Source organism: Pteronotus mesoamericanus, unplaced genomic scaffold (genome assembly GCF_021234165.1).
Source record: "Pteronotus mesoamericanus isolate MK-2021 breed Mesoamerican mustached bat unplaced genomic scaffold, CSHL_Meso_final contig_116, whole genome shotgun sequence".
Lineage (NCBI taxonomy): Eukaryota > Metazoa > Chordata > Mammalia > Chiroptera > Mormoopidae > Pteronotus > Pteronotus mesoamericanus.
In genome coordinates this window covers 39,869,650-39,894,053 of record NW_026555027.1, presented here as the reverse complement: position 1 = coordinate 39,894,053, position 24,404 = coordinate 39,869,650, and the positions used below count along the sequence as shown (strand labels likewise).

Below are 24,404 nucleotides of genomic sequence, written 5' to 3'. Positions count from 1 at the left end.
TTTCACATACAACTGTAAACCTACTTTTGCCCTATAATGTACCTACTAGATAGAACCAATGTTAAACAATAACAGGATAGTATAATTGAAATGAATAAGAGAATCCATGAGAAGTTTCTGTTCAGATGCAGCTCTTCAGTTCTCCTTTTCTTCACGTATATAGTAAGTTAATACTGATGCAGACTCTCCACCAAAATTTGTTGATATTTTCAGGGGAACATCAGACTAATAAATATCAATATAGGCCCATCTTTAGGACAAGTATGGGATTCAAAGTTTTTCATGTTTTAGAAAATTGGTACATATACTAAACATTACTTAATACTATTAGAAGTTAGAACACCATAATATGTTAATATTTCTGCAACAAAACACAAGAATATTTATAGTAATGGGATGAAGATATTAAAAAAACATTTCTTCAGTTCGGGTCAGGTTTGCTACAAATTAAATTCTGTAAATCTCTTGGTTTTAAGAGTTTAGGATTATGAACATTTAGAACTGTTAGAATATTAGAATTAGGAATATTAGAATTACAGAAGGACAATAAATTGAGTAATAGCTGAGGTAGATGGGTGGTTTTCTAGCCATCTGAAAACATACTGCAGGTCAACAGTTAATTATTTAGTTCAATAAAAAAGTCTAAATAATGTAATTTATATGAAATAATAAGCATCAAATGGCTTTACCTTGTCAATGTCTCGAATATTTACATTTACATAGGTTGCACAAAGAATTTTTATTCTGAGTGCACTATTTATAACCCAAAGGGATTTTGTAGAAGTTTCTCCATTCATATATGGTGTGGCGGTAGAGATGCGTCTGGAATAAGACGGCATTGTAAAAGAGTCCATTGGCAGTTGTGAGTAAAGGCTTTCCTTAGCCATCAGCATCAAATTGGGCATCCTCCCAAGCATTATACAGCTTCTTATATACTGTAAAAGATTAAGGGAGAAGCCATTTTTTAATAAGGTTTTTTATTTTAGAAGCAACATGTAAGAGTATTATGAGAGAATTTATACACTAATATGCAAAGGTGATAAAAAGTAAAAAATTATAGGCTACATTTCTTAGCAGTTGTTGTGTTTAACATTTAAAACACTAACATTTGGGAGTTAGGTTATTGCGCAGGATCAAATAGGTCCCTGTTAAAATATAAATTGTATGAAAGAAAAAAAAGTCAGCTTTCGACACTATAATTCTACCCTTAACTGTAAAGAAAAAATAGTAATAAAAACAAGAATCATAGAATACTCATTATGAAAATCCTGCACTTGTTAAAGGAAAAGCAACATCAGTGAGCGAGCCTCTATCATTCTATCAAGCCATCCAGTGTCCAAAGGAAGGGTCGCTGCCCTCTTGCTCTTCTGTCACAACAGTTCTTGAGAAACATTTGTTTTGTTAAAAATTAAAACAAAAATACCGCAAAGAGAGGAGACTGATAAAAATATAGAACATATTTTTAAAATATATTAAAACACATTGTTTTGAACTGTGAAATGGTAGTTAGGATAGAAATTTCTAATATAAATGCTACTGTGTACATATTATAATAGCCTATTTTCTTACCCATATTCTACTAGGTTGTAAAGCAACCTGAAGGCCAGAACCACGTCTTGCTTAATATTGTAAATTAGTACTTGGCATATGCTTGGTACAAGTATGGTTGCTTCTTTTAGGTATTTAATGAACAGAAATAGTATAGTAATAGTAATAGTATATCTTATTTAACAGTAAATCATTAATTTTTAAAAATTATTTAATTACCACTAGTGTCATTGCCTGGAAGGAGATAAAAATTATGAAATACCCTGTATTTCAGTGTTAGTATAACTGCCACATGTTTTTGTGTTTGCTTGTCTTTTTTGTCATAAGGGACACATACATGTTATTAGCTTACACTACATATTCAAAGGAATACAATAAACCCCTTTAAAAAAAGGCACATGAAAAGCCTTCTGTGCAAATTTCATAGTATTAAAAATTCCTATTGGCTAATAAAAGTATTTCCACTATAAAACTGGAGCTACCTAGAAACACACATGATGCATTTTTTTGTACGCAGAATACCTGAAACATTGTATGTTACCTCATAGCACCATTTAACAGTAACCAAATCAAATGTTTGTATCTGAATAAAGATAAATGCGAAAACACTAATCAGCTTATCCACACATATACTGTCAAATCCACAAACATTAATTACATAAAACTGAAAGGAAGAATAGCATCTGTTCTTTCAAATTAAATTTGTCGTCCATTTCTCAAATTAAATAATTATTGTATAAAAATATAAACTTATGGCCCTGGCTGGTGGGGCTCAGTGGATTGAGTGCCGGCCTGTGAGCTGAAAGATCTTTGGTTTGATGCCCAGTCAGGGCACGTGCCTGGACTGTGGGTCAGGGCCCCAGGTCGGGGTGTGCAAGAGGCAACCGATCTATGTTTCTCTACCTCTGTCTCCCTCTCTTCCCCTCTTCGAAAAGTAAATAAATAAAACCTTTAAAAATATATAAACTTATGAATGCTATTTATTATTATTTATTTTTTAAAAGTATGTTCTAAAAATGTGATTATTCTTTAAATTTAAGATGAATGTTTCAAAACTTGTTACTTACCTTATATTGACTCAGAGGATATTTTTCTAGGAAGTATTCATCACATCCACACACTTTTAAAATGTATTTGCCCTGATATTCTAAAACACAAAGTTTTAGTTGTTCAGATGATAGCAACATACTTCGAGTTTTTTTCCTGATTGCTTCAGCAATTACTTGTTCTGGCACACAGTCATGGTTGATTTTCAGAGTATACTTCTGCTTGTCATTATTTGGAGAAACTATTACCCAAATCACCACAATTATTTGTCCTATAACAAGAAAACATTATTAGATGCAATGACCACATATACTTCATTTTTCAAGAGACAAATTTTTAAAAGTATGAACTACCATTACTTTAACCATAACCATAAATGACTTGTAATCAAACTAATTAAATACAGATAAATCTTCAAATCTAATAGGGCTGCCTGACCATGCCCAAATCTCATGTTTTATGGAAAGCGTGCAAAGCTGTGACTACTGGGTCACAAGTACCTGATACCAAGATAATTCCATTCTAAATTGCATTCATGGATACAGCCTCTGTGAAGAGTATCTTATGATGGTATACCACAGGTTCAAAAGTGGTTGGAAGAGTTTTTGGTAACTATGGCAAAGAATCATGGAGACTTAAAGAAATATGCTCAACTGGATGAGAAAAAAAGGTGGGAGAAGAGGGAAAATAAGATGGATTTTCTTATTTTTTTTCCTTTTAAGTTCAATTAAGCCAGGGGACAAAAAAAATGATAAAATGGAAAGATCAAAATCTTAAAAATGGTCCGAGTGTTCACAGTGTAATTCTTCTAACCACCTAGTATATTAGAAATTTTTCATAAAGAATGTTGGGGAAAAATGAAAGGAGCATTCCATTTTTAAAAGTATGCTAGAGTAGAAAAGAATTTCAAGTAAAGATGTTATGTTATATTGCATTAAACTACTTTGAATAATATGGGTGAAATAGTAAGATATGAAATTATTCTAACAGAACTTTATATTTATTATAATGTGAATTAACCTATTCTGTAACTTCAAATTAAAATCTCCACTTTGTTATCTTGAAAAATACAGATATTTATCTGATAGATTTTCATTTCAAAAACATTATAGTTTATATACTTTCATGTTCACTTAATTCTAGAAACTGATACAGTAAAGTATCAAAAGTCAACCTTATTATGATCAGATTTAATTGCTGCATTTAATATTAAATTATTTTTCTTTGAATATATGATATATAACAAGTTTTTCTAAAATTTCATAAAATGTCCCTATTTACACTTATTTTTACTTGTTAGAAGATAATCAGCTGTAATTCTATAGAAGTGAATTTCAAACTCAAAGTTCTTTAGTTTTATTCTGAGGTAAACAATTCACCAAGGGATCAGCACCATATACACACAATTCATTCAATAAATACTTCACGCTCAACTATAACTTGTGAGTATAAGCAGTATCTGACTTCAAGGAGCTTATCATCTAACTGGGATAAAAAAGACTTTAAAAATATAGGCACAGATAGAAGTCTTCACTACAGTACCCAACTACGGTAGACTGCAGATTTTCTTACCTTTATCTAATTTATTGTATATGTGCTTTGGCAGTTCTGGTGAAGATTCTACGTTTGGAGGATAGACATACATTGCTCTACTATGAGGTGAATTAAGATCCCTAAGGTCCACAGCTTCTTTACAGACATTCAGAATATTTCTTCGGAAGTCCTGTACTTCTGGATCTTTAACCATATCAAATTCACACACTGGCATGCCGATAGCAAAGCCTTAAAAATTATATAAAGAATATAATATTCTATTAAATACACAGTATATAGAGTTTCTTATAAATAAAAAACTTGGTAGATTTGAAAGATCACAGTAGGGTAAAGAAATTTCCCTGGGCTTAAAAATTTTTTTATGAGTACATACAGTAAGAGTTTACAAGGACTCAAATGCTTTTAATAAAACACATTATACTTAGCAATTTGGAGCATAGGCAGCAAACATCCATATCAGGTGGCAAACAACCACATCAATTGTTTTTTAAAGAATAATAAAACAAAATTGGGATATAACAAAAATAAGTCAACCACACAAATGATACTTCTTAAAGAAAACCTTACAGAAAAACACCAAGGTGTTAAAAAATAGTTCCTTAGCCCAACAGTCAAAAAATACTTTAAACTTGTAATAATTTTTTGTTTCATAATCTATTTATTTACGAGTACCAAGGTAATTAACTTGTTAAAACAGAAATATTTCAGTAATGAGAAAATACAGTTTCATAGTTATTTGTGTTTATTACGGCATGACAATGACATTTAGTTAAAAATTGTATCATACCAATTTCTCGATTGAGGATCTTTTCTTCACGGTTGCCTACTGGCTCAATTACTTTTAAAAAGGGTTGAAAGAGCCGAAGATCACAAAGTCGTCTTGTTTCGTCGAAAAATTCTTCCCTTTCTGCTTCCTGGGTGACACTTACGAAAATGTAAGAAGATTCATCTTGAAGAAGTTGATGGAGAGGGTACTTTCTTGCTTCTTTAAATAGTTCATGCTTTATAGTTATTAACGTAGCCTCACGGAGGCATTCTAAAGTCACTATCATTCCATTTGGTAGTAAACATTCTACTAGGATTCTTGGGGGCATCAAGTGGATGCCCCACAGTTCACCTGATGATGGTCTTGGAGGCATTGTTCTGATCCTTTACAAGTTTTACATATAAAACTACTTTAAGGAATTAGATGTGTTGCTGTCCCAAAGCAGAAATCTAAACCAAAGAAGGGAAAACATATGTTAAAAGAGAAACAACTACAGAATAACACATTTATGGCATTATTAAATGAGGTAAAAAACCCTCATTTTCCATAGTTTGAATTAGGATAAGTAATAATAATTCATCTAAAATATTTTGATGGAGTTGCTTGAAATTAGGCTGAAAGGACTGCAAAGCAGAAATTAGAAAAGTCACTTGTATTTAATTATATTTAATAAAAAATATTTTATTTGAATCAATTTTTAACCTATGGGTCTTATCAAGACAGAGTTGAGGCTATGGCAGGAATGAATTTTAAGTTGTAACTGAAACCAAAATTTCCATTGTCCATGACCTCTATCATTCTGTTCTATTTTACTGAGCAGCATCTGTGCTGGAAAGGATCTTTAAGCATGGGTCAACTGCTCTTGTTTTAAAGATGCGTAAAGTAAAGGCTAAAGATATCAAGTCTTTTCCTTTTCTTCTCCCCTCCCTTCACCCTGTGGTAATGAGAAACTACATGGCTTAGTCTTATTTTCTTTCTTAAATCCATCTTTGTAATTTCCTTTTGTGTACTGTTTATTATCTAAGTGATATCTTAGACCATACTACTTTTGAAGTATAAGTTAGATATATAGTTACATTAATATAAAGTTTCATCAATGCATTTCCCTTGAGATAAGATAAATTTTGATGATCTATTTTATCAAATAACGTAGTCCTAATATTTCTGATTGAAATGATCTGCATATAAAGGAAATCCATTGACTCTCTTTGTCAGTACAATGTTCCAAACAACTGTTAAGCACTTGTAATACTCTTTAGAAATCTTAATTATTATTATGATTTGAAGCCTTCATTTTCTAGATGTCAACAATCTTGGGAGTTCTTTTGGAAGATACTGTCAAAACCCACAAAGCACAAATTTATTTTTTGTTGTTTATATTTATTTTTTCTTTTATTCAGTAAGCTAAACTGTAAAGGTATAAAAAAGACAAAGTAAGAGACATTAAAAAAATAAAAAAGAAATAAAAATTAAGCTAGAGAAATGAACCAAAGCGTCCAGATAACTGTATTTGATCCTCTACCAGACACTGTGGACAATAGCTATAAATGACACATTGTTTATTCACTAAAAATGTATTGGTGCTGTCCCCAGAACCCTGCTAGGTGCTGGGAATACGATGATGAGTAAGATACACAGCCCTTGCACTCATGAGACAAAGTTAAGAGTAGGAAGATTATGTGTATATTGGGTGTGGGGTAATTAAACCGACAGGAACAAAACAGAAAATAATACTCTCATGGAGAAGTGCCAGATGCTATAAAAGCTCATAGTTGTTGCCCAGCTCAATGGAAGTTGGAGTGGGAAGGCTTCCACAGGAGGCACCATATAATCTGAATTTTTTAAGGACAAGTGGGAATTGAGCTAACACAGTAAGAGGTGATGAGTATGATGCATCTAATTAGAAATCTACTTTTGACTTCCCTGTGTCATACCCATCAACATCTGATCATCCACAAATTCCGTTAATTCTGTCTCCTGAATATGCCTACACTCCCTCACTCTCACTTTTAGTAGCTTGGGTCAGGCCACTACTGTTTCCTGTCTGGCACGGCAAAGGCTGAAATGGTCTCCCTGCAACTAGCTTTGCTCCCTACAATGCATCTGTCACCTTGCAGCCAGCGTGGCCTAGAGAGAGCAAAAGGGTCTACTCTGAGCAGCCATTTCTGCTCTACCCATTCTTAGTTGCAAACAAGTGTTATGGTGTGCTTCAGTTTTAATATATGAAAGAGGTGAGGAAGAGAAATAGTAGAAATTTCAAACCCTCACTGCCACCTCTGGAAATACAGAAATTGGAAGATAATTGAGAATATAAAATTATCATTATTACTATTATTTCTTCTTTTTTATTGGGGTGACACTAGTTAACAATATACATGTTTCAGGTACACAATCCTACAACACATCATCTGTACGCTGTATGTGTTTTTAATAGTTAATATTTTCTTCAAACTTTTAAGAGATCCACTAAAGTTATAATATTTAAAATACAGTTTTCCTGTTTCCTATATTTTTAAAAGAAAGTTCATTGACTAGGGGAAAAAACCCCAGATGGATCAATCTGTGGGTATAATTTTAGAAGTGACTTAGGCTAAGCTTTTTAAAACATACAAAAAATCTGAAGAATGCAAGAGAAAATGCCAAATGACTACTTTTAAATGATGATCTGCCTGCATAAAAAAAGTTCAAATAAAAACAAAACCAAACCACAAGCCACACCAAAACAGCAGCTGTGTTTATAGTTTTCTTTGTTGAATGGCGCTAAAAGGTCTATGTTACGGAATCATGGGAGCAATTATTTTAAAGAATAAGTTAACAACCCACAGAGTCTCATATGTTACCTAAAAATTAGCAAAACAGAAGTCTTGTACAGTAGACATAACACTGATTCCAGTAAGTACTACCATACAGAAGAGAGAAGATGCTTATTTGTCTCCTTTTACCAGGCCTTATTCTGTACAAACCATTACCTCAGAGCTCACGTGAAAAGAAGTATAGAAAAGGTGAATGGAGCTAACATTTACTATTTAGTATATATAGTGTATTTAGTAAGGCGATAAGCCTTTTAGGGCTGATATTGCCATTTTACATGTGAGGAAACTTAAGGTCAGAGAAACGAAGTTATGCACTACTAGATAACGGATTTTGAACTTACATTTAGGTGATTTCAAAGTATATGCTGTTATTTGGGCTTCAGTTATGGCCAGGTAACACTCACTGGTGGTGAATGAGACTTGAATGGGCTCTAAAGGTACACTGGATTCAATTTCTGGCTGCCTCAATTAGTAGTTGTGTGGCCTTGAGAAGCTTAATTCATCTCACTGAATCTCATACCCCCTGCCCCCCGTGCCATTTGTTAAGCTGGAATAATGGAATATATTTTGTCAGATTGTTGTATTAGACAAGGTGATATATGAAAAACATGTAAGCAAAAAGATTTTCCCAGTAAGCACCCAATAAATGTCAAATACTACTATTAATAAACCTGTAAAGTATACTTATAAATAAGAAGCTGCATAAAGTCGCACCAACTTCAAGGGCTGAAACTTGAAGGGAGCATTGGTAACTCAAGGCTCATTGACAAGGTTGGAACAGTAGTGAGTGGCTCTGTGCTCGTACCTTTACAGTTGCTTCTAGTTCCCCAGGCTCTTAATATTCTTATTTAAATTGTATAGCTATCTCTAGCTTAGGTGTGAGGAATCCCTTGCTGTATGTGCCCTACTCCCCAACCCCATGTTTTTGGAGAAATATATGCTTGTGTTAGGCTCTAGACTAAATATGCTATGTAAACAAATATAAATAAGATGTCTTCCCTTTGACTGTTAAGGACTCAGTTTATCCAGAAAAGACAAAACACAGGAACAACTTCAATAGTGGAAAGGTGATACAAGACAAAACATGAACTTTGAAGAAGTCACAAGAAATCTCCAACTGCCTAAGAAGGCTAGGGAAAGCATCAGAGAAGTAAAATTTAAGTAGAACATTGTAGATTAGTAGGGATTTTTCAGAGAAGGGGCAGCCTGAACATGAGAGAGCTAGATGAGGAGGACGTTTTAGAATGCAAGAAGTATGTGTGCAGAGTTACAGACCATGAAAGAACATAGCCTGTTACCAGTAACACAAGTTGTTTTTATTGCTGGAGTCTGAAGTGCACGGGAACAGGCAGGGTGTGTGACAAGGGAGGGGGGGTCAGAGGTAGGCAGGGGCCACAGGGTGGGCAGAGTCCACATTAAGAAGTTTGAATTTTACATAGTGCGCCCTAAGTAAAAGGGAGTCTCTAAAAACTATTTTGAGCAAAGAAATAGCATGAAACCTTTCAGTTCAGATTCCTTTAAAACTTTGCTTTTCACATATAGGATATAATCGAATAAACATTAAACCAAGGGGTAAAAATTTCATCTCAATTCCCTGAATTTGAGAAAAATCCCTAACGTTAGTAAGTCAGAGCATAGAACATTTAGAGAAAAAGGGCCTTTACACTATAGATAATTAAGTGTTAATAAAGAAGGCTGAATTATCCAAACTTAAGTGCATAATCTATTTACAAAGGAAAAGAAGTTATTTGAAAATAAAAAATCAATATAAAACATTTAAAATACAAATCTGAATTGGAGGTTTGAGGTCACAAAAACGTATCTGCTAAAAATAAAACATTTTAAGAGTCAAGAGCACTCTATTGAACTTTTGAGTTCAGAATGTCAGGACTAAATGTCCATTTGCTGGCAAATGACAACTATACAGCACTCTTAAGAAATATAGGTTATGTTTATCCTAAATTTTTATATATCTACTGATAAGTTATTTCAATGGGGCAACCCTGTTTTCTTAAAAGAGTATATATAATTCATAATCCACCCTTTTCTTGAGGAGTCCTCATTATAAAACTCATTATGGTGCTATACTAAAACACAATATAGTGACGCTCTTCACTATCATTGAAGAATCTGAGGATATTTTTGGCCCTAATACCAACAACTCCAGGCTGGAGATGGTGCTTTTTAAAAATGCTCCCATCCCTTTGTTTTCTAGCAGCCAATGGTGATGTTCAGTGGTGGCCAGCCTGACGGATGATAGTAGCCTCCTTTCTGTTATTCATTTCTATTTAGCAACAACACTTGCTACCATTTTGTAACAGTCTATAAACAAAAGGCCAACAGACTAAGTGATGGTATGAAAACCTCTCCTGTACGAGCTTAGGAGCACAAAATATGTAAAAGATACTTTGCTGATCAGAAGCGGTTGTTTTTTTTTCCTACTTCCTTGTTGTGATATTATAATTACTATTAAAAATTACTGTTTGGGGCCTGGCTGGTGTGGCTCAGTGGACTGAGTGCAGGCCTGCGAACCAAAGGGTTGCCAGTTCGACTCCCAGTCAGAGCACATGTCTTGGGTTGTGGGCCAGGTCCCCAGGAGGGAGGCACGCAAGAGGCAACCACACATTGGTGTTTCTCACCCTCTCTTTCTCCCTCCCTCTCCCTCTCTATAATATAAATAATTTTTTAAAAATTACTGTTTTGGCAGGAGTCAGTAAACCTCTTTAGTTCTTAGAGAGCCTGAACCTGCATTTCCTTCTTGGTAAGGGTTGGGTGTGCATTAGCAGTCCAAGTGGAGTAGATGGTTTTGCTCAGCAGGAGAAAAGATACCTTGAAGTACAAAATAAGAGCAAATATGAACAGCAGAAAATTGTCTCAGACTCTCTACTGTCATTTGACTTTTATAGTGGAAGGTTTCTTAATACATTGGGCAATTTAAATTTTGAACATTTGATGTGCACTCTTTTAGTCCAAGAAAACAAGGTCATTTTAACAATTTGTTTTTTAACTCCTAAATTGAAAGTCTTTCTTCACTTAGAAGGATATTTCCAGATTTCATCATTTAAGGTACAGTCTGTCAAACTATGGTCCACGGTGAAAATCCAGGTTACCACCTGCTTTTGAAAATAAAATTTAATTGGGACACAGCCAATAAACTGTGTTTACATATTATCAACGATGCCTTCGTATGCCTTCAATTATAACAATAGAGTTGAGCAGGTGCTATGGAGACCATGCAGCCTGCAAAGCCTAAAATATTTACTATCTGGCCTGTTAAGAAAAAAAGTTTGCTGATCTCTGATAAGGTTTTAGAATGACCTGATGTAAGTGGGAGAATTTTCTAAATGCATAATGACTAATCCCCAACCTCACCTTTGCAACTATAGTCCTACACTTGCAATCCATGTCCTTTGGGGAGAGAACAAACATTAATTTTAGCCAGTGAAGTTAAAATCTTGAACTGGGAAAGTTTTTCAGAAGTCACTTAAATGGATATTTCTCACTGTTGAAGGTTCACTACCTGATATACTACCTGTGGAGTACTTCTAAGTTATTCCTAATGGTTGTTATTCCTAAACTTCTTCATCAGTTCTGCCTGCCTTCTCTATTTTTCACATACTTGACAGTGGTAAGATTTTTCCCTAGGTCTCTTTACCTCCGAAACTCCTTTCACCATAATTAAAGCAAGATAACTATCATCATCTTTGTCATCATTGGATGTGCTCTTTTGCTAATATTCATCTCAAAGTACGGCAACCAAAATCTAGTACAATATTCTAGAGTCAATATCACCAAGGCAGAGTACAGGAAACTATTATTTGGGTTATGTTTCTATAAATACAGCCTAACACTGCAGAGACTTTTGCTGACTTGATTACTTTAGAGTATATATGAAGTGATTCAAGAGGGTAAAGGGGGTCAAATATATGGTGACTGAAGGAGACCCGACTTTGGGTGTGAGTACACAATGTGATATATACATAATAGAATATACGAGACCTGTCCAGAAAGTATCCAGCCATGCAATATAAAAATTATTTATTGAAGAAGATACAAGATACAGGAAACATTGTACTCAGGACAATGATGCTTAAGTCCCCTTCAAAGTAGGCACCTTGGGACCTCACACAGTTCTCCCAATTGCCATCAGCTGCCTCATATTTTCCTAAATCTCATCAATGGTCTGAAATCTCTTCCCTTTCAAAGGTGATTTTAGTTTTGGGAAAAGCTAGAGGTCGCAGGGCGCCAGATCTGGGCTGTAGAGGGGCTGGGTCACCCGAGTGATTTGATGTTTCACATAAAAACCCTGCAGAGGATATGATGCATGAGCAGGAGTGGTGTTGTGATGAAGTGGCCAATCACCAGTTGCCCATAGATGTATCCTTCTGAATCATCCAAATAATTTCCATGGAAGTATGTTGAAGCTTAATGCAAAATTTGGTGCAGATTCACTGCTCTATTCGCTCTGTCATTTTGAATGGGACAGCCACACAGTACACCTGCTCATTCAACAGCATCTATAGCCCCCACTGACTAGAACAGTGACGTCGTCACTGCTCATGCATGTGCATTCCAGTCCACTCTCCTTGGCTGCCAGGTTATATCGATGTTGTGCAAACTGGTCTCATATTAACAATGGTTAATTGTTAATATAATGGTTGGACTTTTTCTGGACAGACCTTGTATATACAATATATAGAAATGTACACTTAAAATTTATGTAATCTTATTAAGCAATGTTACTCCAATAAATTTAATTAAAAATATACATAGAATATACTTCAGATATTTTAAATTCAGGTTTCGATTTCAGAAATGCTTTATGTTTAAAATAGTTATTTGTCTTTAAATATCAATATTGTATGTGCATCATAAAATCATTAAAAATAATAAAGTTATATTGAACTATACACTTGCAAAGTTAGGGGATATGTATATTGACTCCATTGGCAGCTTAATCATCTCAAACAGCCACAATTTGCTAAAATAAGCAGTTTGTATTTTCCAGATATCTATGCTCTGTAAATATAGAAGCTGCATAAATGTTTGTTGAATGACCACAGGTTTTACAAATACTTTCATCTGATTTAACTGACACATTTATAAATACGTATATTTAGATATATGTTGACAGTATTTTTCCACCCTCATTCTCAGACAGGTCAACAAGAAAACATTAACATGTAGTTTTGTGGCTAACTCAGTTGTACATTTTATTTGTTCATTCACTAGAAAATAAGATTTCCTTTTTAAAAAATTACCAAATGAATCTTTAGTGTGATTTAGAGTAAGAGAACAAAACTTGCCTCTAAACTCGCTATAGAAATAGCATGATTATAGTGTGGATTAGTAATTCTATGGTCTGATAACTCTCCTTAAAAGTTCCTTTAAATATTTCCAGATTTAATTACTTCCTTTTAAAATGTGACCCAGCCTCTTACATGTATTTCCATGATTATACCTTAACATATTCTTATTAAAATTATCTACATCCATGTTTGGCTTCCTGCTAGACTGAACTTTTCCAAGATAGGGTCTTGTCTGAGGTCACTATAGTCCTAGAGGATAGAGGAGTAAGTAGGAAAACTAAACTGTTGAAATAATCTCAAGGAAAATGTAACAAGAGCCTGCACGAAAAGAAGTAGCAATAATGATAGCCAAAAAAAGAGGTGAAAGAAGATGTCTTATAAAAGATAAAAGTATTGAGAAGATACTTGGGATAATTATTCTGTGAGGGATAAGACGCATGATTTTAAATAAATTTCACTGCAGTGGATATTCATGGGAAGCAAGTGTCTTTCACTACAATTTTTCTGGGCCCCAGTTAGAGCCTCTAAAATTCTCTTCCTCTAAGAGGCACTGAGCTGTTGTTGGAGTGAGTCCAAGGGAACAGCTGTAATATACACTTGCTCTGGAAAGATGCATATTATCCATTTCTTTCAAAATGCTGTCCTTCACTGACCTTTACAAGCTGACCATGAGAAAACAGTTTTAACTCATCCTTTTTAGTGATTCACAGAGACCTTAACAACTTCAGGGTGGAAACTCAAGTTTTCATGACTAATATGTAGAAAATTCAAATTTCTTTAGTAGGGGGTGCAATTCATTTTCACTGTGAAATTCATAGTATGATGAAAGGGGTTATAAAAATACATTTCGGAGAGCTAATGAATTATTTAAGACAAAGATCTCTTAATATTACGTCCATGGATGGGCTTAGAAAGGGTCTGTGCTAATGGATTTTTAAAAATAATGACAAACAATTTAGATCTAGGTGAGTAATGCCCATACCAATGTAGACTTTTAGTTATCAGTAAATGTGAACAAGAACTCTGTTAAGGTAGGTTAAAAGAATGTAGTGTGAGTAGCAGAATCAAAAGCAGTAAACAAACCTAAGAGCCAGTACTGAAATGTAGTCTGATAAATAATTAATCTTAGATTATTAGATACATTATACATTTTAATGAGAAAAAAACTTTCCTTGTAAAATGTTTACAAAGTAGTCTCTTTTACATAAAGAGAGAGATAACCCTAAGGTATTTAATTTTGGCAGCTGTACCTACATTTAAGGGGGTGTGTGTGGGGGTGTGTGTGTGTGTGTGTGGGTGTGTGTGTGGGTGTGGGTGTGTGTGGGTGTGTGTGTGTGTGTGTGTGTTTTCAAAAAGACAATGAAAATAGAGGCCTGATTACACATCTTATTGCCTCCATGAAAATTTAACCAATGAGATCAATTAAAAGACCAGCTTAGTAAGGAAAACAGCCTACTATAAAGGAAATGGAAAATATGAAGAGGTTCTTGAAATGTTATTCCAATTTTCTGTTAAGCAAAAAATTTTAATTCCCATGGAACACAAAATGTCCTGAAAGCTCAACCTTTTACAAGTAAAAGTTTATAAGCGAACTTATTACTGATAACCAAAGACTGAAGCTCACAGGACTTTGTAATTCCCTGTTACAGATGAGACCCATATCCCACGTACTTCAGGAATAAAGTCCATTTATTACCTGAAATCACACAAGTGATGCCAACCACACATTGTTCCTTTCTTGATTGATGGGTTCACTTAAGAAAGAAGTATAAAAGGGCTCTACTTTTCAATTTAAAGTCGAGATCAAAGCTAACACTCCTCTCTTTTTCTTTCAAGAGCCTGGGGGCTTCATTAAAAGTAACTTCACTTTTTCTTGCCCTAATGAAGCTAATACCATCCTGGACTTGGTTGATTTGTAAAATAGTTATTTCCTGGCTGCTGGTTATCTAAGGAGAAAGAAGAGACAAAAGAGTACATCATCCAGGGCCCAGCTAAATTCATGAAGAGTTTAATAATATCTAGATTAAACATTTTAATTAGATTAAGAGCATCTAGAAAAAGTAACACTAGCAATGTATCTTTTAGTTTACTTGATTCTTTTACAGACCTGTATAATAAACAAGGCAAAAGCAAAATATTTCCGTAAACCATCAGAAATGGGAACTTCTCTCCCTGAAGCTTGTAAGTGGCCTTTCCTCTTTGTTTTTTTCTGCTATAGTATAATGCCTTCAAAAGCCTTTCCATGGTTTTAAATACTTCACTTGTTTTTTTTTTTCAAGTCTTCCTGCTACTATGGGTGAGGGTGGATGAACTTTTGGAAAACACTTCCTTCACATTTTCTCTCCATCAAAAATGAACAGCTACCTTATTTATGTCACAAGATGAAGACAATTTAGTCATTATTGAGGCATGTAGTCAAGTATTACCCGTTCTGGTGGTACCCCATCCATTGCCCAGATGCATTAAAACCTTTCTGCATCCCACTGATAAATTTAATGGTCTTTCTTGACAAATGCCAACTCTATACTGATACTGTAAGCAAAGTAAAACTTAGGTTAGCTAGGGGGTCTCTCAGTAGAAACTGTCACTCTATTTCCTTGCAGAGAACAGGTAGTTTGTGTCCACAGAGGAAAAAAAATCCAAAATTTCAAAATAGGAGATTTTCAGTTTAGTTCAATGCAATAAAGATGGAGCTAGCAACTTTGATTGGGGCTACTAGCAGACACAGTATGTTCAGTTAATTGCATCCAGGTATAGTTCATAGGTCTCTTTGGAGTATTATTCTCATTTTTGACCAACTCAACATTCCAGACTTGTGCGATCTGCCAGAAGGCCGAATGATTTGGGAGAATCAGAGACCAATCATAAAGCCCCGTCATGGTCTCTGGTCTCCGAAAGATTCCCCATTTCCTGAAGCCAAGTGTCATAAAACTGCAGCTATGGTGTCTGCGCCTATGATTACATACAACCATGCATAAACATGAACAAAGAAGATATTTGCTTATCATTGCTGTAATTGGCTGCTGCAAGGACATTTTCAAAATCAAATGACAAGGTCCAGACAGTGCTGCAGGGATCACGGTAGTGATTCTGCCAATACTGACAGGCTAGGGAGGAAATGTAAATGGACTCCATCAATTTGCTTTGAAGCAGAGAAAGAGCCTGCTGGTAAGTGAATCAAAAACATTAGCTTAAAAATATGGAGTATTTTTTTTTTTGGACAGGGAGAGTCCTGTGTTATTTTTTAAATTTAAATTATATTTTATTGTTTATGCCATTACAGTTGTCCCAATTTTTATGCATTTGCCCCCTTCTACCCAACCTACCCCAATTCCTCAGGCAATCATAACATCATTATCTACGTACACGGGTCATGCATGTATGTTCTTTTGCTGCTATATTCCCTATGCTGTACTTTATATCCCCACGACATTTCTGTGACCAATTTGTACTTCTTAATTCCTTTACCTTTTTTATCCATCCCCCTGACCCCCTCCCAACTGCCAACCATCAAAACATTCTCTGTATCTAGGATTCTGTTTCTGTTTTGCTTGTTCATTCATTTTGTGTTTTAGATTCAACTGTTGATATATATGTATTTATTGCCATTTTATTGTTCATATTTTTATCTTACTCTTCTTAAAGAAGACCCTTCAACATCTCATAAAATACTGGTTTGGTGGTGATGAACTCCTTTAGCTTTTTCTTGTCTGGAAAGCTCTTCCTCTGTCTTCTGATTCTAAATGATAGTTGTGCAGGGTGGCGCTATTTACTCAAATGAATATAAGATACATATTATCTGTTCAGTGGACACTATACAAGTATATCCACAGGCACCACTATATTTCAAGAGGAATGCTACAGCACTGGATGAAAGACATGAAATACAGTAGAAATTTTATTTAAAAACTTTGCTTTCTAAATGATAAAGACCAAATGTAACATCATATTCTGATGTAATTGTTTGCCATCTGCTCCATTTCTGGTAATAACAGAATATTTTTTTAAAGGTTTATTTATTTTTAGAGAGGGAGAAGGGAGGGCGAAAGTGGGAAAGAAACATTGACGTGCGAGAGAAACATCAATTGGCTGTCTCCCACATGTCCCCGCAACTGGGGGACCTGGCCCAAAACCCAGACATGTGCCCTGACCAGGAATCGAACTGGTGACCTTTGGATTTGCAGGACAATGCCCAACCCACTGAGCCATACTGGTCAGGCCCAGAATATTACACTAGTAATGGTGAAAAACTTCACTGTGAGCAATTATTGACCAATTTCAATAGTGATCTATCATCCTTCAGTATTTGATCTTTGGTAAAGGGCTACTTCAGTAAATTGGCAAAATTTGAAGTAATGCAGAATAGCAAAGAAATAGAGATCTTCTAGCAGTACAATTAGAGAGAGGATAGCTTAATTTTAATACAGGTATCACCTAGCCAAGATGTGAAGAGTAGTCCTACGAATGACAGTAACAATAATGTGGCATCACAGATATTCTAAAAAATTAAACTTTTTTTTAAACCAATACAATGTGGGCAAGGTATTTCAGAATGCACTTAATGATGGGAAAGAAGTATTAATAGATGGTCTTTACTTTGCTCTTTCAACCATTTACTGTTCACTTATACTTGATGCAGTACAACATACCAACTACCTGGGAAATTATAGTTACTAAATCTTAGAATGAGATCAGTAAGAATGGCACACTGAAATAGGTGTAACTGTATAAAAACAGCAACATAAATGACCAGTAAGTAGAATATTACCTTTTTTATTCACTGATGCTCAATATGTCATCAGTTGAACACCTAAGGCAAGCAGTTAAACAATAGATTACCTTACGATAATGCGGTAAGTTAAAGTGCTTCCTTAAAAATCAGTTTAAAGTCAACTGATAAAAACTTTTAAACTGATTATTTAACATAAGCCATTAAACTATTTTCCCAACTGATTCATTAGCTAATTTTAATAAAATTAAAGACACAGAGATATGTAAGAAAGTTTGAAAAGGGGAACTTAAAGAACTAAAATTCTAAACCTTTCCTGGGGAGTAGTGCCTCGAGAGAGGGAAATGATTGCAAAGGTTGAAATAAAAAGATAAAGGACAATCCCTAGACTGGAGAGAACTACTATGGGGGTCATTAACAGAGACTTTGGAGGGCGTGTCCAATAATGGCTATTACAATGATAGAGGATAGAGAATTCGGATATGATGGAAACTCAGAGAGCATCTATTATAGTACATAAAGAGCATACTAGAAGCTCTAGTTCTTAAATTGGAAGATTAAGTTAAATCAAAATGGATCATAAGCTTTCAATTTCATCTAGTCAATACCAATAATATCTACCTGATAGTTATTTTCAGGTCTAATGTGATTATAATTTGACACTCTCATACCAATTTTTACAAAAGATTTTATTTATTGTTTGTTTGTTTTTAGAGAGAGGGGAAGGGAGGGAGAACGAGAGAGAGAGAGAGAGAGAGAGAGAGAGAAAAAAACATCGATTGGTTGTCTTTTGTATGTAACCTGAGTTGGGACCACACCCGCAAACCAGGCATGTTCCCTGACCAGGAATGGAACCAGCAAGTTTTCACTTTGTGAAAGACACGCAAAGAATGGAGGCACACTGGTCTGTGCTCCCATACCAATTTTCAGGGGCAAAAAAAAAAAGAAAAGATAGAAAAATATTGGAGGTCAGACATTTATCTTCTGTCATAAACCCTGAAATGATTAGTATTTTTTTAAAAGATGAAAGTATGTGTTCTTGGACAGGGACAACAGGGGGAATTGACTGTGGGAGGGGGAGGGGGCGTGGGCAGGGGACTAGAGAGCAACGGGGAGAAACTGGGACAACTGTTATAGAACAATAATAAAAAAAAGTATGGGTTCTGTTTCATAGCATAATTGAGAAAATCACAATAATTAGCTTACTAGTTTAAAAAATATACTTTCACATCTCTAGAAAGCAACTACTGTATTTTGCCATGCATCCTTAATGCACTCCTATGTATAATGTGCACCCATGGTTTTGGCCCAAACTTTCCGAGAAAAAAAAATATTTCATTTTAATTTTTTAATTCAATTTTTTGTTTATTTATGCTTAGATACTTATTTTTTATATTATAAAGGGTATTATTTTGCATACGGATATTGTTATTGCTTTCTAGAGTTATACTTTTAATGCATAAGCATAAATAAAAGAATTAAAAACATTTATATACAGAATTAGTACTGTATACGTATAATGTGCATCCTTATTTTTCCCTCAAAAATTTGGGCAAAACAGTGAGCATTATACATGGCAAATACAGTAATTAAAACTTGTGTTGATTCCTTAGTTAATATTGGTTTTACAATACTCGTATCTTACCAGTAGTCTATCACAATAGTATCACTAGCAAGTTATAAGATACAAATAACACTGCTGTATTTATTACTGCACTTTAATTTCCACAAAAGCAAAATTCTGAGAAAAGCATGAGTCATTATCTTCAGGGTAAAAAAAAATGTTTCTTTGATCAGGATATGAAACATTACTGAAATCAGTAATTTAGACTAGAAATTACTTTTCTGAATAAAAGAAACAGAATGTTTCTTTTCTCTATGTGAATATGCCAAAACCAGCAGAATTGTCCATCTGTCTGCTTTTGTTACTCTACATATCTGGTGCATGGTGACAGAAAAACAACCTATAGTCTAGTCATTTTCAGCCTGGGTCTTTTGTTTTTCGTCCTGTCAGGCTGTCATTTTCCCAGGACAAACACACACACACACTCATTCACTCACTCACTCCCCCCGCCCAACCTCTCCCTCAGTATTTGACTCAGTTTATATTACAAAGTAACTGCAAATATACCTAAAGAATATTCTAAAAGTGAATATTTATTTCCATAATGTTAAATATTAAAGAGTTCTCAGGTTCACAGTTTTTTTCATTTTTTCCCCTTTATTTATTTATTTTTAAATACATTTGTCTCTGCCTCCCCCCACCACTTTCCCTTGCCCCCTCCCTCCTTCCCTCCCTCAGCTCTTCCCCTTTGGTTTTGTCCATGAGTCCTTGCTATATGTTCCTTGACTTTCCCCTTCCCTTCCCTTTCCCTGCCCGCCCCTCCCTCCTTCCCTCTTGTCTCTGTTGATTTCTTTTCCTTTCAGTGTTGCTGAACTCAGGTTCATATTTTATACCTCATCTTCTTTTCCCTATTAAAAGGTTAAAATTGCAAAAGGACGGACCTATTGATGCTATGAATGATTTAACTGAAGTTTCCCCCATCAAAACTTCCCTGATAAAAGTTAAAATAACTTTCTACGGTATTTTTTCTGGCCTCTTCTTTTGTTGGTGTCTTTTACTTTGCTAATTACTCAAATGTGGGCATTTTTCATGACACCAACTCTCTCTCAATCTCCAAGGTTAGATAGAACCTTTGGAGTTCTCAACTCCTCTTGCATGATGATGTCATTTCCACCCATTAAATCGCCCTCAAATTCATCACTTTATTTATTTATTTTTGGGCCATCTTCTCTATTGCTCTTAGACCCTAAAGAATTCTCATATGGAACACTTACCTCTCTCTAATTATACAAGCATTCATTAAGAAACTGCTATCCATAAGATACTGGCAATTAAAGTGAAGGGATGGGTGATGGAAAAGAGAAGGAAAAAAGAGTAAATCCTGCATGTATATAAATGAAGATGATAAGGACAGAGTTCCAAACTTTATTATCCAAGCTACAAGGCAGCATGTAGTAGTCACAGGAGGAACTGTGTGTATTATGTGTGTGTGTTTTTAAGGGAGTTGCACTTTATGAAAGAAAAGGATTTCTGACAGGTACAGAACGAGGAGAAAGTCGCAGCAGGTTAAATCGGCAGTATGAACGAAAGCAAAAGGACCTGGAAGCATACATTATTCAATTTCTCCCTTCCCCAATTCATTGTTCACAGTGCCACTAGAACTGCCTACCTAAAATACATACATACTGTTACTTAATTAAAATAATATGGTGACCCTTTAGTATCTACAGTTTATGTAGAGCTGAAACTCAAAGCCTCACCACAACTATACTCGGCTCTTACTTTTTTTTAAAACCACACTTCGAGCTCTAATCCTACTGGATCAGTCTTCTTTGCCTTTTTAAACAGGATCTATGATCTCTTACCTCTATTTCCATTTGTTGCCATTTCAATCATATTTACCCTTTAAACTCAGCCTAAATGCCTTTCCTACAGTCTTTTCACAGTCTCATTAAAATCTGGTTTATAATGCCAGATAAGCTTTAAAATAGTTTTTGTTAAGTTCAAGACCAAAGATCAAAGCAAAATGTTGGTATTTTGACTGAGAACCTTTGATTTAAACTAATTTACGGAGAACTGACATTTTCACAAGTTATCCTTTCTATTCAAGTATGTATTTCCACTTATCTAAGTCTATTTTTCAATGTTCATCAGTAGTTATTTTTTCATTGAACTATTAACAATGAACTGCAGATATCCTGTTATATGTTGTTTGATGACTTTTGATAATTTTTATTCCATGTAACCACCACATAAAATAAGACATACAAAATTTCTATTACCCCAGAGCATTCCTTCATGCTCTTTCCCAATTAATTTCTCTCTCTGGCCTCAGATAATAACATTTTGATTTCTGTAATTATAATGACTTTCAGTGCTTCTTAAAGCCACATAAATCAAATCACACAGTGTATACTCTTGTGTTTGGTTTCTTTTGCTTAACATACTGTTTTTGAGATTGATCAAGGTCGTTAATGTATCAGTAATTGGTTCTTTTAATAATGAAGTATCAGTCCAAATATACTTGTTTATTCTCCAGTTGTTGAATACAGGAGGTGTTTCCACTTTTGGCTTATATCAGTCTTTTGTCTTTAAGTGGACATGTATTTTCATTTCTTTTGGTAAATAGGAGTGAAATATTGGTTGTATAGTATGCAGGCTGACTGCTTATCCTTTAAAAACCCTGCTTGTAAAGCCATTCCTTGGTTGTGTCTGGGTACTTACAACTTGGATTTTGAGAAGATTCCCACTCCCTGATAAGGGTGGCTCACTGTGCCCAAAGTGTTCATGAAACAGTATGGTTTCTGTTGAATACCAGCTTTCCTTCCAGAATCTGGGTATGTGCTGGGCAGAGGAATCAGCCTCTAATAAAATACTTGTGCACTGTCTCTAACCAGCTTTCCTGGTTGGTTAATTTCATGTGTGTTGTCTCCATTCCTTGCTGAGGGAATTAACTATCTTGTGTGAATCTACTGAGAGAGGACCCTTAGAAGTTTGCACCTAGTCTCCCCTGGATTTTTCCCATGTAACTTTTCCCTTTGCTAACTGTGCTTTGTATCCTTTGCTGTAACCATGAGTACAGTTACACACTGAGTGCTGAGTCCTCCTAGCAAACCACAGAACCTGTCCATGGTCTTAGTGACCTCCTGACACATAACGTTATATTTAATTTTGTAAGAAACTGCCTACTAGTTCTCTGAAGTGGTAGACCATTTTTGTATTTCTCCTAGCAATAAATGAGAGCTATAGTTGCTCTGTATCTTAATAACTATTCAGTTGTTTTTTTTTCTTTTTTAGCTATTCTAGTGGGTAGATAGTGGTATCTTTACAAATGAAAACCATAGTGCTTTAATTTGCATTTATTGATGACTAATAATGTTGAAATATTTTTTCATGTACTTATTGACTGTATATCTTCTCTGAAATGTCTGTTTTAGTCTCTTACATATTTTTATTAGATAGTTGATTTTTAAAAAGTGATTTCAGAGATTACATATTCTGAATATACTTTTTTGTCACTTGTAAGTACTATTTTTTCTCTTCTCTGGCATATCTAGTCATTTTACTTATATTGTCTTTTAATGTGCAAAAAATTTGCTCATTTAATTTTGATAAAGTCCTATTTATCCAATCTTTTTTATCATTAGTGCTTTTTTGTCCTATCCAAGTAATCTTTGCCCTCTCAGTAGACTTTTAAAAGATTTCTTCATGTAAGTTTATTTTGTACTACGGCTTATTAAGTTTTTGTCTAGATAAGTGGCTTTTTTTTTTTGTTAGTTTTGCGAATGAATTTTTCTCTTCCATTATGTAATTGGTTACTGTTCATATAAAGGAAAACTGTAGTTTATTCATATATTAATAAATAATAATACTGTAATACTGAGAAGCCGTATAGAAAAGGATGGATAAATATAACTAAATAGAAGTCTGAGATTTCAGTTTGGTGAATTACCATAAACCAAACTGAAAGACCATTGGCAAACTGCGAAGATATATTTGTAACCATATGACAAATGGCTAATTTTGGGGAGTAATTTACAAATAGCTTAGACAAGTCAGTAAAAAGATCAATTAAAAATATTACAAGTACGCAGTTTGCAGGAAAAGAAATTTAAATGGATAAGTTTAAGAAAAATAAAAATGTAAATAAAAACAATGATACATTCCTATATTTTACTTATTGGACTGAAAAAAATTAAGCTTGATGAAAGCATTATAAAGATAGCATTCTCAGATTGTTGGTGGAAATGTAAACTTTCCAGAAGACAATCTGACAGTATAATTCAAAATTTAAAACGCTCACATTGTTAGACTAGGAAATCCCATCAATAGGAATTTATTATATGGATATATTTGTAAAAATTCACCAGAAAGTAGGATAAAGAATATTCATTGCAGCAATGTTCATGAAAGCAAAGGCTAGGAAGAACAAAAATATTTATTAATAAGAGAATAATTGCACAAGTTATAGTAAAGCATTCTATGAAACATGATACAGATCTTAAAATGAATGATGCAGATCTGTATGTACTGATATGAAAAGATTGCTAAGACACAGTAAGGAGGTGGGGTAAGAGCTTCGGAACAGTGTGTTCTGATTTCAAAATATCAAAGACCTTTGTTGTCCTAAATAAAGAGAATAAGAAAACCAAACACTGTCTTTGATGAAGCTAGAAAACAGCAACCCTAAACCATAATATATAAAGACAGGTAAAAAAGAATGAAAAATGAGGTGACGAATATTAAACTGAAATGCCTATACATAAGAAGAAAGTGAATCTAACAGAACCTCAGAAAGGTTCGGGATTAGGAGATACTTGGAATTATCAGAATCCCAGGTCTCTAAACTCCACTTAGTATAGTCAATTACTTTCTACCTTTAGAAATCAGAATGTGTAGTTTCTGGAAAAACTAAATCCAAGAGACTTTGGATTTAAATAGACACAAATTGTGATAAAATCAGAGCTTATGTGAGAGTCTAGTGAGACCCAAAGCCCCTTTCTTCAGTATAGCTCTAGACAGTAAGCGCTCCTGACACAAGATCGTAGATTTTCTCCAGGAAAGGATCTACGGA

General features: G+C 34.5%; 1 protein-coding gene across 3 annotated transcripts in view; it reads right to left on the bottom strand.

Moving 5' to 3' along the window:
- Nucleotides 1-24,404, bottom strand: part of PIK3CA (phosphatidylinositol-4,5-bisphosphate 3-kinase catalytic subunit alpha) — a 75,985-nt gene that overhangs the window by 26,805 nt on the left and 24,776 nt on the right. The window contains exons 2-6 of one of the 3 annotated variants that reach the window (XM_054580715.1): nucleotides 14,734-14,983; nucleotides 4,937-5,364; nucleotides 4,168-4,377; nucleotides 2,616-2,866; nucleotides 690-935 (exon numbers count right to left, since the gene is read on the bottom strand). In XM_054580715.1, the coding sequence (XP_054436690.1) occupies nucleotides 690-935; nucleotides 2,616-2,866; nucleotides 4,168-4,377; nucleotides 4,937-5,288 (1,059 nt within the window). In that variant the 5' untranslated portion in view covers nucleotides 5,289-5,364; nucleotides 14,734-14,983. Of the gene's footprint in view, nucleotides 1-689; nucleotides 936-2,615; nucleotides 2,867-4,167; nucleotides 4,378-4,936; nucleotides 5,365-14,733; nucleotides 15,114-24,404 lie in introns of those variants that run through there. The other 2 variants (XM_054580717.1, XM_054580714.1) reach the window with 2 other exon arrangements.